The 13,432-nt window shown below is 49.6% G+C and overlaps 1 protein-coding gene across 1 annotated transcript; it reads left to right on the top strand.

Moving 5' to 3' along the window:
• The first annotated feature begins 6,807 nt into the window (after positions 1 to 6,807).
• Positions 6,808 to 8,511, top strand: IL23A (interleukin 23 subunit alpha). Its single transcript, XM_056120280.1, has 4 exons — positions 6,808 to 6,972; positions 7,113 to 7,211; positions 7,887 to 8,033; positions 8,350 to 8,511. The coding sequence occupies exons 1-4, from the start codon at positions 6,808 to 6,810 to the stop codon at positions 8,509 to 8,511; spliced, it is 573 nt and encodes a 190-aa protein (XP_055976255.1).
• The last annotated feature ends 4,921 nt before the right edge of the window (positions 8,512 to 13,432 follow it).

Raw genomic sequence — 13,432 nt, 5'->3', positions numbered from 1 at the left:
AGGAATTTCTTATGGAGAATACAGTATTAAAACATTCTTCTCTCTGAAACCCAAGTACAACAAAATTGTAAGTCTACAACTGTACCTCCTGGTGTTTCACTAATAAAAAAAAATTATATGTAAAAACAAAAAAACAAAAAACATTCTTCTCTCAATAAAGGCTGGCCTCCAAAAAGATTCCAGAACTAATTTATTATGGATTTGGGACTACTGCTGACTCCGTGTTCAGGGATCATTCCTGGCAGGGCTGGGGGACTATAAGCAGTTTGAGTTGGGCAACATATAGGGCAAACATTAGCCTTTGTAAATGTAGTTATCCAGGACATGTCAGATTCCTGAACTTGGTCAATCATAAGTGGAGAGAAGAGCACTCCAACTCAGATTTCTCCAACTATTTTGATTTCACGGGTTCCTCCATTTAAAAACCTCAGGGGGAGGGGGGAGGGGGGCACAGATAGAATACTTCAAGTAGGGCTGGAGCAATAGCACAGCATGTAGGGCGTTTGCCTTGCACGCAGCCAACATGGCCGACATGGGTTTGATTCCCAGCATCCCATATGGTCCCCTGAGCACCGCCAGGAGTAATTCCCGAGTGCATGAGCCAGGAGTAACCCCCGAGCATCGCTGGGTGTGACCCAAAAAGAAAAAAAAAAGAATACTTCATGTAGGCGCTTACCTTGCATGCAGCTGATGTGTGCTGAATCCCCAGCACCCATAAGGTCCCCTGCCAGGAGTGATCCCTGAGCACAGAGCCAGGTTTGGCTAACCCATAAGTGTACCCCCAGCAAATAATAATAATAATAATAATAATAATAATAATAATAATAAAATACAAGGTGGGGCAGGAAGGTAATGTAAAGGGTTAGTGAATGTGCATAGTGGAGGCTGGGGTTTGACCCCTAGTCCCCAGGCACCATTGAGAGTAGGCCCTGAGCACCAATGAGTGTGAACCCCAAACAAAACAAAGTACAAAAAATTCTCCTAAGGGGTCCGGGAGATGGCTCAGTGGCTAACGATCCTGCCTTGTGAGCTTGCAAGTCCTGACTTGATCTTAGTCCTAGTCTGTACCAATGCACAGATGTGACCTGGCAATGCTGCTGTTCTATGTCTGAACCCGAGTCACACCACAACAAAAACGTGGGACCCCTGGTGAGCATAGTTTAAAAAGATGAGTGAGGGGGTCAGAATGACAGTACAACGGGTAGGGTATTTGCCTTGCAAGTGGCCAACCCAGGTTCCATCCCCAGCACTGAATATGGTCCTCTGAGCACAGCCATGTGTGTCCCTCCCTCAATAAATAAGTCAATCAATAAATAAAAAGATGTGAGCTCCAGGGCCAGGACTGTGATCTCTTCCCCACTACTTGTGTGAGCACCACAAGAGTGTGACCTGCTTCTGGCATCTAAATGCCATCCCATCCCTGGCAAGCACTGTGTAAGCACTGTGACCTGATGTCGACCCCAGCAAACACCATCTGAAGCAAGTGGATGACCCCTGGACATACCAGTAACAACAGAGGGAAGGGAGGAAAAAACTGAAAATTGTATGTGTGTTTGTTTATATGGACTGGAATGATAGCACAGCGTGTAGGGTGTTTGCCTTGCATGTGGCATACCAGAGTTTGATTCCTCTGCCCCTCTCGGAGAGCCGGCAAGCTACCAAGAGTATCTCGCCCGCATGGCAAAGCCTGCCAAGCTACCCGTGACATATTTGATATGCCAAAAACAGTAACAACAAATCTCACAATTTGTTGTGAGACATTACTGGTGCCCGCTCGAGCAAATCATGAACAACGGGAGGACAGTGCTACAGTTTGTTTATATCTTATTTCTTTCCTTTGTTGTTGTTGCAGTGGCCTGGCCAGGGCTGGGGGTGGGGGTATTGAAATTTTTTTAAAATGTCTAGACATAGGTCCAGCGCCATTTGACAGCTTGCCTTGCACATGGCTGACCCAGGATTCAATTCCTGACATTACGTATGGTCCCTTAAGTACTTCCAGGAGTAATCATTGAGCACTGAGCCCAGGAATAGCCCTGAGCACTTATGGGTGTGGCCCCCAAAACTAAAAGAAATTCCCGCACGGCTGCAGAGATGACACAGTGGTTGAAAACATTCATTTTGCAAGCAGTACATTCTGGATGGGCTGGAGCGATAGCACAGTGGGTAGGGCGTTTGCCTTGCACGCGGCCAACCCGGGTTCGATTCCTCCGCCCCTCTCGGAGAGCCCAGCAAGCTACAGAGAGTATCTCGCCCACACGGCAATGCCTGGCAAGCTACCTGTGACGTATTCAATATGCCAAACACAGTAACAATTGTCAAAATGGAGATGTTACTGGGCGCGCTCGAGCAAATCAATGAACAATGGGAGGACAATGACAGTGACATTCTGGATGATCGTGGTACTACATATGGTCCCCTGAGAAACATCAGGTGTGGTGCCTACGTCCAAAACAGAAAAAAGGTGGGGAGGAAGGATAACTCAATGGTCTGAGCATATGCTTTGATTTTGTTTTTTTGTTTTGTTTTGTTTTTATTTTTATTTTTTGGCTTTTTGGGTCACACCCGGCATCACTTATGGGTTACTCCTGGCATTACACTCAGGAATTACTCCTGGCAGTGCTTGGGGGACCATATGGGATGCCAGGGATTTGACCCGGGTCAGCCACATGCAAGACAAACACCCTACCCGAAGTACTATTGCTCCATACCCCCCTTTTCCTTTTATGGCTCTGAGTACGTGCTTTGAATACAGGAGATCAGGTTTGATCCCTGACACTATATGATCCCCGGAGTAAAACCAAACTAAAACAAAAAGTCTTACAAAGACATGGGACCTGGGACCTGAAGGGCCTAGATATTTCCTATTGTAGCACTGTAGCACTGTCCTCCCGTTGTTCATCTATCTGCTCGAGCAGGCACCAGTAATGTCTCACAACAAATTGTGAGACTTGTTGTTACTATTTTTGGCATATCAGATATGTCACGGGGAGCTTGACAGGTTTTGCTGTACGGGCAAGATACTCTCAGTATCTTGCCGGGCTCTCTGAGAGCGGTGTAGGAATCGAACCTGTGCCGGCCGCAATCAAGGCAAATGCCCTACCCACTGTGCTATCGCTCCAGCCCTGTAGATATTTCCTATACATTCAGAGATTTCCATAGTAAGTTGTTAAGTAGAGAGACTTCGTAGACGTATGATAATCCCAGGGCTTGAGATCTTCAGAGATACCTGGGCTAACTGAGCTACATACAAAGATATTAATCATAATTCCCAATAAAAGGAACAATTAAGAATGTAGAATCTGAAGCCAGATTTTCTTCTCTGCAAATCTTTTTCTTTTTCTTTTTGAGGGAGGAGAGAGTTACCGGGCGCTACTACTGGTTCTGTGCTTGGGATCATGTGGTGCCAGGAATGGAACTGGGGCCAGTGACATTCAAAACCTTACCTGCTGTACTATTTCTCCAGCTTCACAACCATCATTAATGACTCAATTGGGAACCTCGACTGGATAACTGGATTTTTTTTTTTTTTGCTATTTGGGTCACAGCAGCAATGCACAGGGGTTACTCCTGGCTCTGCACTTAGGAATTACTCCTGGTGGTGCTCAGGGGACCATATGGGATGCTGGGAATTAATCGTAGGTCATCCATGTGCAAGGCAAACGCCCTCCCCTCAACTGGATTTGGAATCTGAGCATCCAATCGAAAAGCATTTGGTGTAGTGAATGTGATTTGCATAACAACTGAGTCTTCACTGACGTCAAGGGTAGTTTGCAGCTCTGGGTCAGATTTAGACTAGAGGGGCTGGAGCAATAGCACAGCAAGTAGGACGTCAGCCTTGCACGCGGCCGACCCGGGTTCGATTCCCAGCATCCCTTATGGTCCCCTGAGCACTGCCAGGGGTAATTGCTGAGTGCAGAGCCACGAGTAACCCCTGTGCATCACCGGTGTGACCCAAAAAGCCAGATTTAGACTAGAAGTAATAGCTGTCACACACCAATCCCACAATTCCCATTAACTCTGCTTTCTACCCAACTCCTGCAGCATCGGGAAGTGAAACAAAGCCACAGAGCCCCGTGGCTCCAACTCACCCAGGTCCCTCTCATCACACCCCCCCAGGCTCAACTTCCTCCTCCTCCGCATCACTTTTCATCTCCTGTCCTTTAAGATTACCACAATGGGGACAAGAGGTGAGACATCCAGAGAAGAGACGACACACCAGTGAGCTGAGGTCACTTCCACTCCTCCAGTTCGCTTCATGTAGGGATAGGGAAACCATCTCTCACTCAAACTGAGATAACATCTCTAATGCTGGAAATGTTTTGTCTAAAGGGCAGATTGACCAGAGAGTTGTAATACTTGAATCAGAAGTTTCATTGGCAGCTTTGGATAGTTCTATGGGAAAGGAGACCTTGACAAGGGTAAAATTCTCAGTGGAAAGGATCAACGTCTTGGGAAGGCTTTGGGTGCCAGCAGTGTGGTCACCCATGGCCTCATTTTGACATCCAAATTGTTTTGGGACCCTCCATTGGGGTTGGGGCAGTCCCGGATTTGGACCACCCTCTTCAGCTCCCACATCCCAATCTCAGACTCAGCTGTTTCACTGACGCTTGCATCAGGGAGGATTACGAAATCTCTGGCAGCGGATTTTACCCATGGATGCAACAAGCTGAAGGACAGGGCAGGGTCATTACGCTGTATACCTTCAGCTTCTTGACGTGGATGCTAGCCACGGGGAAGCAGCTGGACTTTGGGATATCCCAGTTGGACTTCTAGCCCTTGCTGAGACTGATCCCCAAAGAGCCATTACTTAACTCCCCACAACATCTAAAAAACTTTGGGGCACTAAATTTGAGTGAATTTTTTTTGGGGGGAGGCACAATGAATGGTGCTCAGGCCTTACTCCTGGTTCTGTGCTCAGGGGTCACTTCTGCTGGTTTTGGGACCATTGGCGCTCGGGGGAATCACCCTACATGCTATACTATTGCTTTGGTCCCTGATGCAGTTTTCTTTTTTTTTTTTTTTAAATCATCACCACAGCTTTCTTTTTTCTTCTTTTCTTTTTTTTTTTTTTTTTTGCTTTTTGGGTCACACCCAATGATGCTCAAGGGTTGCTCCTGGCTCTGCACTCAGGAGTTACTCCTGGCGGTGCTCAGGGGACCCTATGGGATGCTGGGAATCGAACCCGGGTTGGCCGCGTGCAAGGCAAACGCCCTCCCCGCTGTGTTATTGTTCCAGCCCCCCTGATGCAGTTTTCTGAGCATCAACTCTGCCTCTCCAACCTTCCCAGCCTCAATTATAGGCACCCGCATTCTTTGTCGCTTGAAAAATAGAAATTTAGTCCTAGTGGAGATTACCCCTACTCCAGGAAGGTTGTAATACTGACAGATTGTGCAAACACCGTGGCGAGGGATTCTCCCCTGCCGGTTTGGGGGTGGGAGAGACATGGTGGGGTGGACAGGCATGATCACAAGGCACGATTAGCTTGCCCTGAAGAATTTGTAGGCTGGGCAGTGTTTTGCCTTGAGGTACCATGTTAGGAATTTATAGGTTGAGTTTCTTGATTGTGGTAAGAAGCCAAATTCTGTCCTCACTCTGACCTCCACAGTGACCCCTGAGGAAGGGGAATGGGTAATGACCCTCTGGTGCTTCCCAGCTCACAGAGGGCCTTTGCATTCATGCTCTCCCAGTAAAATTAGCACTTCCTAACACAGAAAAAGAAGGGGCCCCCCACCAATTCTTTTTTTTTTGCTTTTTGGGTCACACCCGGCGATGCTCAGGGGTTACTCCTGGCTCATGCACTCAGGAATTGCTCCTGGCGGTGCTCGGGGGACCATATGGGATGCTGGGAATCGAACCTGTGTTGGCCATGTTGGCTACGTGCAAGGCAAACGCCCTACCGGCTGTGCTATCGCTCCAGCCCCCCCCCCCCCAATTCTTAAACAGATGGTCTGTAGTAACCAAACTTCATTCCAAACTGAGCTCGCTATTGGTAGGAGATCAGGAAATAGGCTCAAAACAAAAAACAAGGAAGGAGGGGCCAGAGCTATAGCACAGCAGGTAGGGCGTTTGCCTTGCACGCGGCCGACCTGGGTTCGATCCCCAGCATTCCATATGGTCCCCCAAGCATTGCCAGGAGTAATTCCTGAGTGCAGAGCCAGGAATAACCCCTGAGCATCGCTGGGTGTGACACAAAAAGCAAAAAAAAAAAAAAAAAAAAAAAAACCCAAGAAAGGAGATTATGAGGTTGTGTGTGTGTGTGTGTGTGTGTGTGTGTGTGTGTGTGTGTTGGGATGGGTGCCACTGGGAATCTGCTATCGCCCTCACCCCCACCACACACACACTCCTCATTGCTCTGAGAGGCAAAAAAGAGGAGGGAAAAACTTAAACAGGAAGAACTGAGCCTAGAATCATTTCAATATTCCGTCCTCCCACCCCCTGCCCTTCCCCAGCCTCTCAATTCCTGGAGAGCATTACACACTGGGTCCCAACCTAAGCCTCTTGCCACAGCCACCACACACTCATTTCCCCTGGAACTGCGTCTGCATACCTGTACTCAGGATGATGCAGGGAGGAAAATCCCACCTGCTGTGAATCACCTGCTGGTGTGCCAATGGGACCTTCAAAAGAGACCAGCAGACCAAAGACTTAAAGGACAGGAAGTGGCTCAGACACTCGGTGGCCCACAAAGGGAACAAAACCAGAGTCTGAAGAGCAGAGACTCCAGCTCTGAGCAAGGGGAAGTGGGGAGAGATTCCACGAGGACTGGGGCCAGGCCACAGGGGCTGGACCTGAGAAGTGGCCGAGGCCATGCCGGGGATCGGAGCTCTGCTGCTGCTGCTGCTGCTGCTGCTGCTTCTTGGGCCTGCAGAGGGACGGGCGCTGTCTGGGGGCCCAGCCTGGGGCCTGTGCCAGCAGCTGTCTCAGAAGCTCTGCACGCTGGCCTGGAGTGCTCACTCCCCCCTGGGACAGATGGTAAGTGGCGAGGAGAAGGGAGCCAGGTGGAGGCTCCTCAGAGCATGGAATGGGCTCCAGGAAGAGTTCCGGGCCTCAGGGTCCAGGCGGGTTTTGAGGTTCTCCTTTCTTCACGCTCCCCACCTCGTTCTGTGTTCCAGGATCTGCCGAGAGAAGAGGAAGAGGAGACTGCCAGCGATGTCCCTCTTATCCAGTGCGGGGATGGCTGTGACCCGCAGGGACTCCAGGACAACAGTCAGGTATGAAGATGTGATCGGGCCACCAGGCAGAGGGACTGGGAAAACAGCCAGGCAACTGGGTGGATTAGAAGCTGTATGTGGGGGCTAGAGCGATAGCACAGCGAGTAGGGCGTTTGCCTTGCATGTGGCCAACCTGGGTTCGATTCCCAGCATCCCATATGGTCCCCCGAGCACCGTCGGAGCAATTTCTGAATGCAGAACCAGGAATAACTCCTGTGCATCACCGGGTATGACCCAAAAAGAAAAAAAAAAAGCTGTGTGTGTCCTCCTGGGTTCAGACTCTGGTGGTAACAAAATGCCTCCGATGGGTTAATTACCACAAGCATTTGTTTCTCACAGTTCTGGAGGCCAGAGATCTGAGGTGAGGGTGACAGCATGGCCTGTTCTAGGCCCCGTGTTGTTCCTCTCCCAGTGGAAGGAGCAAGGGGAAACCGTGGCTCTCTGACAAGAGCACTAACCCCGCGCCCTCACCCTCCACCTCCCAGAGGTGCCACCTCATTCCAGAAACTTGGGGGCTGGGGGTGTTCAGGATTTCACATGAATTTTGTGGGAGCACAGACATTAAGGCCATGGCAGAGTCTAAGAAAGGCAATGGACGGGGGAGGTGGGGGTCTCAGGGAATGAATTGGGAAGAAAGACTGACACCCTCCTCTTCCATGGCTTTTCTTTCCCTAGTCCTGCCTGCGAAGGATCCACCAAGGCCTGTCTTTTTATGAGAAGCTGCTGGACTCTGACATCTTCACAGGGGACCCCTCTCTGCTCCCCGATGGCCCCGTACACCAGCTCCATGCTTCTCTACTGGGCCTCAGGCAACTCTTAGCGGTATGAATGAGGGGCCTAGAGGGGCCAGAGCAGCAGGTGGGGCGTTTGCCTTGCATGCGATCGACTGGGTTTGATCCCCAGCATCTCCTATGGTCCCCTACACACTGCCAGGAATGATTCCTGAGTGCAGAGCCAGGATTAAGTTCTGAGCAGTGCCGGGTGTGTGCCCCCCAGACACACACACACACACACACACACACACACACACACACACACACACTGAGGGGCAGGAGGCTGGCGGGTGACAGAGGTCGAAGCGGGTGGCGGGGAGGTGTGTCCAAAGGATCTGTTTCGATTGTGTCCTGTGTCCTCTCAGCCTCAAGGTCGCCAGTGGGAGACTGAGCAAAACCCAAACCCCAGTCCGAGCCAGCCATGGCAGCGCCTTCTGCTCCGCCTCAAGATTCTTCGCAGCCTGCGGTCCTTCGTGGCTGTGGCTGCCCGGGTCTTTGCCCATGGAGCGGCCACCCTGAGCCCCTGAGGCGGCCAAGGGTGGCGCCCACATCTCCATACTCAGGACAGAGATGACTCCATCTGCCTGGGGCCAGCGAACCGACAAGTTCATTAGCCCATTAATGCTAATGGGACTTGAATTCCTTGGAAAATTACCTGTACTAAGTTATGTTGATCTAGACCAAGACCAACTTGAATATTTATTAGATGGGAGGGAAAATTTGCAATTATTTATCCTCAAGGAAGATTGGGGTGAATTATTTATTTTATTTATACTAAATTACATTATTTTTTCCAATAAATTTATTTATATGAATATCTGTGTCTAATTTCTAGGTTTGATGGGGAAAAAAGAAACAGAATGGAAGAGTATGGCCAAGGGATTGTGTGGATCCGTTTCTTCTTTTGTTTTTTTGTTTTTTTTTGGGCCACCCAGCAGTGCTCAGGGTTTACTCCTGGCTCTGCACTCAGGGATCACTTCTGATAAGCTCGGGGGACCATATTAGTGCCAGGGATTGAATCCAGGTCGATTGTGTGCAAGGCAAGTGCGTCACCCACTGTACTATCACTCAGATCTCTTTTTGATTTTCTTTTGGGACCATACCTGGTGATGCACCGGGCTTATTCCTGGCTCTATGCTCAGGCATCACCCCTGGGGATGGTCAGGGCAGCATATGGTGTGTAAACACAAAAAAACAGCAGCAGTCTATCTCTTCCACCACCCGCGTTCGGTAGTCTCACGCTGGTTCCCCCACTCATCGGGAGGTCGATGGCGATGGGCAGGCAAAGGAAGGAAACGAGGGCCAGGCTGGTTGGTGTCAGTTGCAGTTTATTCCATTCCCATCTCCATTCTCCTCGGATTCTCCTCCTGCTTCTGCCTCCCCCAGGATACTTCATTCTCCTCCTCGATCCCCTTTTATTCTCCTTCTGGCCCTGAAATCTGGATCTGGATCCCCTTTCTCCTTCTCCTTCTGGAGTCTGGATCCTGATCCCCCAACCCACTCTTATTCGTCGATTCGTCAATTGCTCGAGCAGGCCCCAGTAACGTCTCTTTCATCCTAGCCCTGAGATTATATTCAAGGCTCTTTAGGAGAATGAGACCCATCATTGTTACTGGTATTTGGCATATTTGGTACGCCACGGGGAGTTTGCCAGACTCTGCCCTGTGGGCAGGCTACATTCGATAGCCTGCAAGTTTGTCCAAAGTAGGAATGAGACAATAAGTCATAAAAAAAAGTTCTGAAAAGATGTTGTGCGGCCGCGAATGCGGCTGTGCGGTTCCAGGATCTGGATTTTATATTTTGGGTATAAAACCCACTCTTAAGTCTAGTTAAATCCCTAAACCATGAGGGGTTGGGGCTTACACATAGGTGTGGTCACAATCACACAATCAATCACAATCACAACCATCCTGTTATTCGTCGATTGCCTTGAGCAGGCCCCACTAACATCTCCTTCATCCTAGCCCTGAGATTTTTTTAAAAAGTGCCATATTCAAGGCTCTTTCAGAGTTAGGAGAATGAGATCCTTCATTATTACTGGTATTTGGCATATTGGGTACGCCACGGGGAGTTTGCCAGACTCTAACGTGTGGGTGTAAGCCCCGCCTATGGAATTTGGAGGATCTGGGTGGAGGATGCTCAGCCCCGATCCGAGTAGGCTTGGAGATCTCAGCCCCGGGACCCGCGTGCCTCTGTTCCTCTGCCGGTTCCTTCATGTGTGCGGAGAGTGGTCTCAGCATGGTGGTGGCTGGTTCTGGAGGTCTTCAGCTGCCGGAGCCCTGGTCGGGGCGGGGAGGAAAACTCAACCCGCTCCCCTCCAAGAGGCCCTGGTGAGGACAGCCAGGCGCGGGGGCAGGAGACTCTGCACTGTTCCCTTCCAGGAGCTGGGTTTTATAGTCTCTGAGTCTTGGCCATTGATGGGATTACACAGCGCCAGGGGGCCAGTTGGTGGGTGTGAGCCCTGCCTACTGAAATTTGGAGGATCTCGGTGGAGGATGCTTAGCCCCGATCCGAGTAGGCTTGGTGATCTCAGCCCCGGGACCCGCTTGCCTTTGTTCCTCTGCTGGTACCTTCATGTGTGCGGAGAGTGGTCTCAGCATGGTGGTGGCTGGTTCTGGAGGTCTTTGGCTGCTGGAGCCCTGGTCGGGGCGGGGAGGAAAACTCAACCCGCTCCCCTCCAAGGGGCCCCGGCGAGGACAGCCAGGCACGGGGGCAGGAGACTCTGCGCTGTTCTCTTCTGGGAGCTGGGTTTTATAGTCTCTGCGTCTTGGCCGTTGATGGAATTACACGGCGCCAGGAGGCCAGTTGGTGGGTGTGAGCCCCGCCTAGTGGTCACAATCAACAGGAGTAAAGTTCTTTCCCTCGGGGAAAGCTGCTTCTAGGACAGATACTCTCAGCAGGACGACCCACCCTAGAACAGAATCCCATGGGTGTATTTCTCCTCTGCTCATCCAACAAATATATGAACTTTCATAATATTAATCATTTTGTATGGACACAGTAAGACATACATTAAGCTTAAAGAATTGCTCTCCTAGGGCCTTCTCGATCTCAGACTACAGTGCTCAGGCCAGATAGTCTTTCCTATCCCTAGCAGGGTCCTAGTCTCGTTGTTACTTTTGGATCATGACAGCATCTGTCCATGATCAAGTTTTTAATTTATGGTTAAGAATCGTGGCACCAAAAAAAAAAATCGTGGCACTTTGGCCTGGCCCATTTTGATGCCAGGGTAGCTCACAGCTTGCCCTAGGTCCATTCAGGCCCTCGTCGGGACCCTGCTTCTGGGGTGTTAGGAACTAAGGGCAACTGAGGCTTAAGTCGAGAAAGCAGATGCCCGGGAGTGAATAATATTCAAAGCCAATTAAATCCTAAGTTATAAAGCATAATATTAACTGTCTTCCTGTATCTATACAAAAAGGACATTGCTTTAAACTATTCATAAGACATAAGGAGAGGAGAAAAGCTGATTAACTGATTGGGGAGGAGAACATAGGGAAGAGTTTACAGATAAACACAATGGAATGGAAGTGCCTCAGGAGCACTGTAATAAACCTGAGTTCCTTGTGGCGAGGGAGGAAGGACAAACCAATGTCCTACATCATGGGATGTTGGGGATCAAACCTTGGCTGGGCACATGCAAGGCAAACTCCCTACCCACTGTACTACCACTCCAACCCCATGTGGATCCCTTTCTTCTATTTTGCAGTCACAGCTGAGCTCGTGATCCCTGTGTACAGAGTAACTAGTCCCTGGTTTTCCTTTCCTCCTTCCTTTGGCTGTTTTTGCTGTGGCAGAGTGAGGTGTGGGGAGATGTGGGCACAGTTGTCTGCAGTGTTGATCTAGACCAAATGCTTCCACATTTTGGTTGTATTAGCTGGGGAGTCACACCAGGATGTGGTGCTTACACGCAGCTGCAGTGCCTGCTCTGGGCTCACACTCTTTTGGTTTAAGTGCTTGCACAGGTACTTACCCCTTTGTGGTCCTCACACAAAATGCAGTGCCACCAGGAATCACTGCATGCCAGGGTCACAGATGTTTGTGTCAGGCACAATCAAGCAGGCCTGCTAGGGTTATACTTAGCACAGGTGACAGCACGGGAAATGAAAGCATTTTTTTTTTCTTTTTGGGTTACATCCAGTGGTCTCAGGGCTTATTCTTGACTCTGGGCTCAGGGATTTTCTCCTCACATGTTCAGGGAACCATATGGGATGCGCCAAAGATTGAATCTGTGGGGAAGGCAAATCACCTCCTAGCTGGACTATCTCTCCAGTCCCACAGATGGCATTCTAAGCCACTGAAGTATTCCCCCGGGCCTCAATAACTGTGATCTTCTTGATCACTGTAGGGCTGAACAAAGTGAATGGGATTACAAAGGGATTAAGAAGAGTAGCTTTGAGGGTCTGCAGCAATAATCCAGAAGTCCACCAGGACAGGGTACTTACCTTGTGTGTAAGACTGACCAGGTTTTATCCCCAGGATCCCATAAATTCCCCTGATCCCTGCCTGGAGTAAACCCTGAGTACTGCTGAGCGCGAACTCCCCCCCAAAAAACCCCAAAAGATTGAGTCAGATCTATTCTGTGTACAAAGAACATTGCAGGGAAATGATGGTAAGAGAAGAGCTGGGCATTCGCCCACACAGAACCCTGCCAGCCGAGAACCTCCACACTCCTCCGCCATGCTCACGGCCAGACCCACTGCTTGGGATGAGCCTCATCCAAAAATTAATCTGTTGAAAAACTCAGGCATGTGGATTTTGTAACTGAAATCTCCAGGCTTTCAGAGTAGGGGATGGGCTACCTCCCTCCATCTCCCTGCTCTCCAGGAAGCCTAGCAATCACACCCATGAACTGCCTCTGATGCCAAATAAGCTCATTAACCGGCCATGATCTAGAGACTCATAAATAAATCTCACAAGAGATCAATAGTTGTGAGATGCTTCCAGAATCTATGCCAGGCTGGGTATTCTGGGGTACCCAAAGTCACCATTCAGTTAAAAATTTAATGCCAGCTGTATCACCCCATTCAAAATTTTTGAGTTCCTGGAGCATGCATGACATCTCAAACTCTACCTCACTGATGAGCCAGGAGAAGCGTACCACATTGGATAGGATGTAAAGTAGAAGGCAACCAATCTCAGTTAACAAAATATAAACAGACAAAACTTAAAAAAAAAAAAAGGAGTGAGCCGAGGAGACAATTCAAAGAGTTGGTGCAGGTTTTGCATGTGTAAGTCCTAGGTTCACCTGGGTCAGCCTGGTCCCCTGAGCACCAATTCCCCTAATGAAGGTAATTTCCCCCAAGCTAATGTGATCTCCCCAGCTGGACATATGGAGGTCCCTTCAGAAGGGAGTTGGAATATCCAAAGGGAACCAAACTGCCTTTGAGAGTAAAGGGGAAATGACTAGTGATTATTTCCCTTCCTCTTCTCCATGGTCACATTACAAGG

Source organism: Sorex fumeus, unplaced genomic scaffold (assembly GCF_029834395.1).
Source record: "Sorex fumeus unplaced genomic scaffold, SorFum_2.1 ptg000042l, whole genome shotgun sequence".
NCBI classification, from domain to species: domain Eukaryota; kingdom Metazoa; phylum Chordata; class Mammalia; order Eulipotyphla; family Soricidae; genus Sorex; species Sorex fumeus.
The sequence above is the reverse complement of the archived record's forward strand: the minus strand, read 5'-3'. Positions and strand labels throughout refer to the sequence as shown.

Bases quoted from the DNA above. Each gene is read 5' to 3' on its own strand.
- IL23A (XM_056120280.1), top strand. From the start codon at position 6,808: ATGCCGGGGATCGGAGCTCTGCTGCTGCTGCTGCTGCTGCTGCTGCTT. The intron at 6,973-7,112 runs GTAAGTGGCGAG...TCTGTGTTCCAG, and splicing joins ACTCCCCCCTGGGACAGATG to GATCTGCCGAGAGAAGAGGA. The intron at 7,212-7,886 runs GTATGAAGATGT...TTCTTTCCCTAG, and splicing joins GACTCCAGGACAACAGTCAG to TCCTGCCTGCGAAGGATCCA.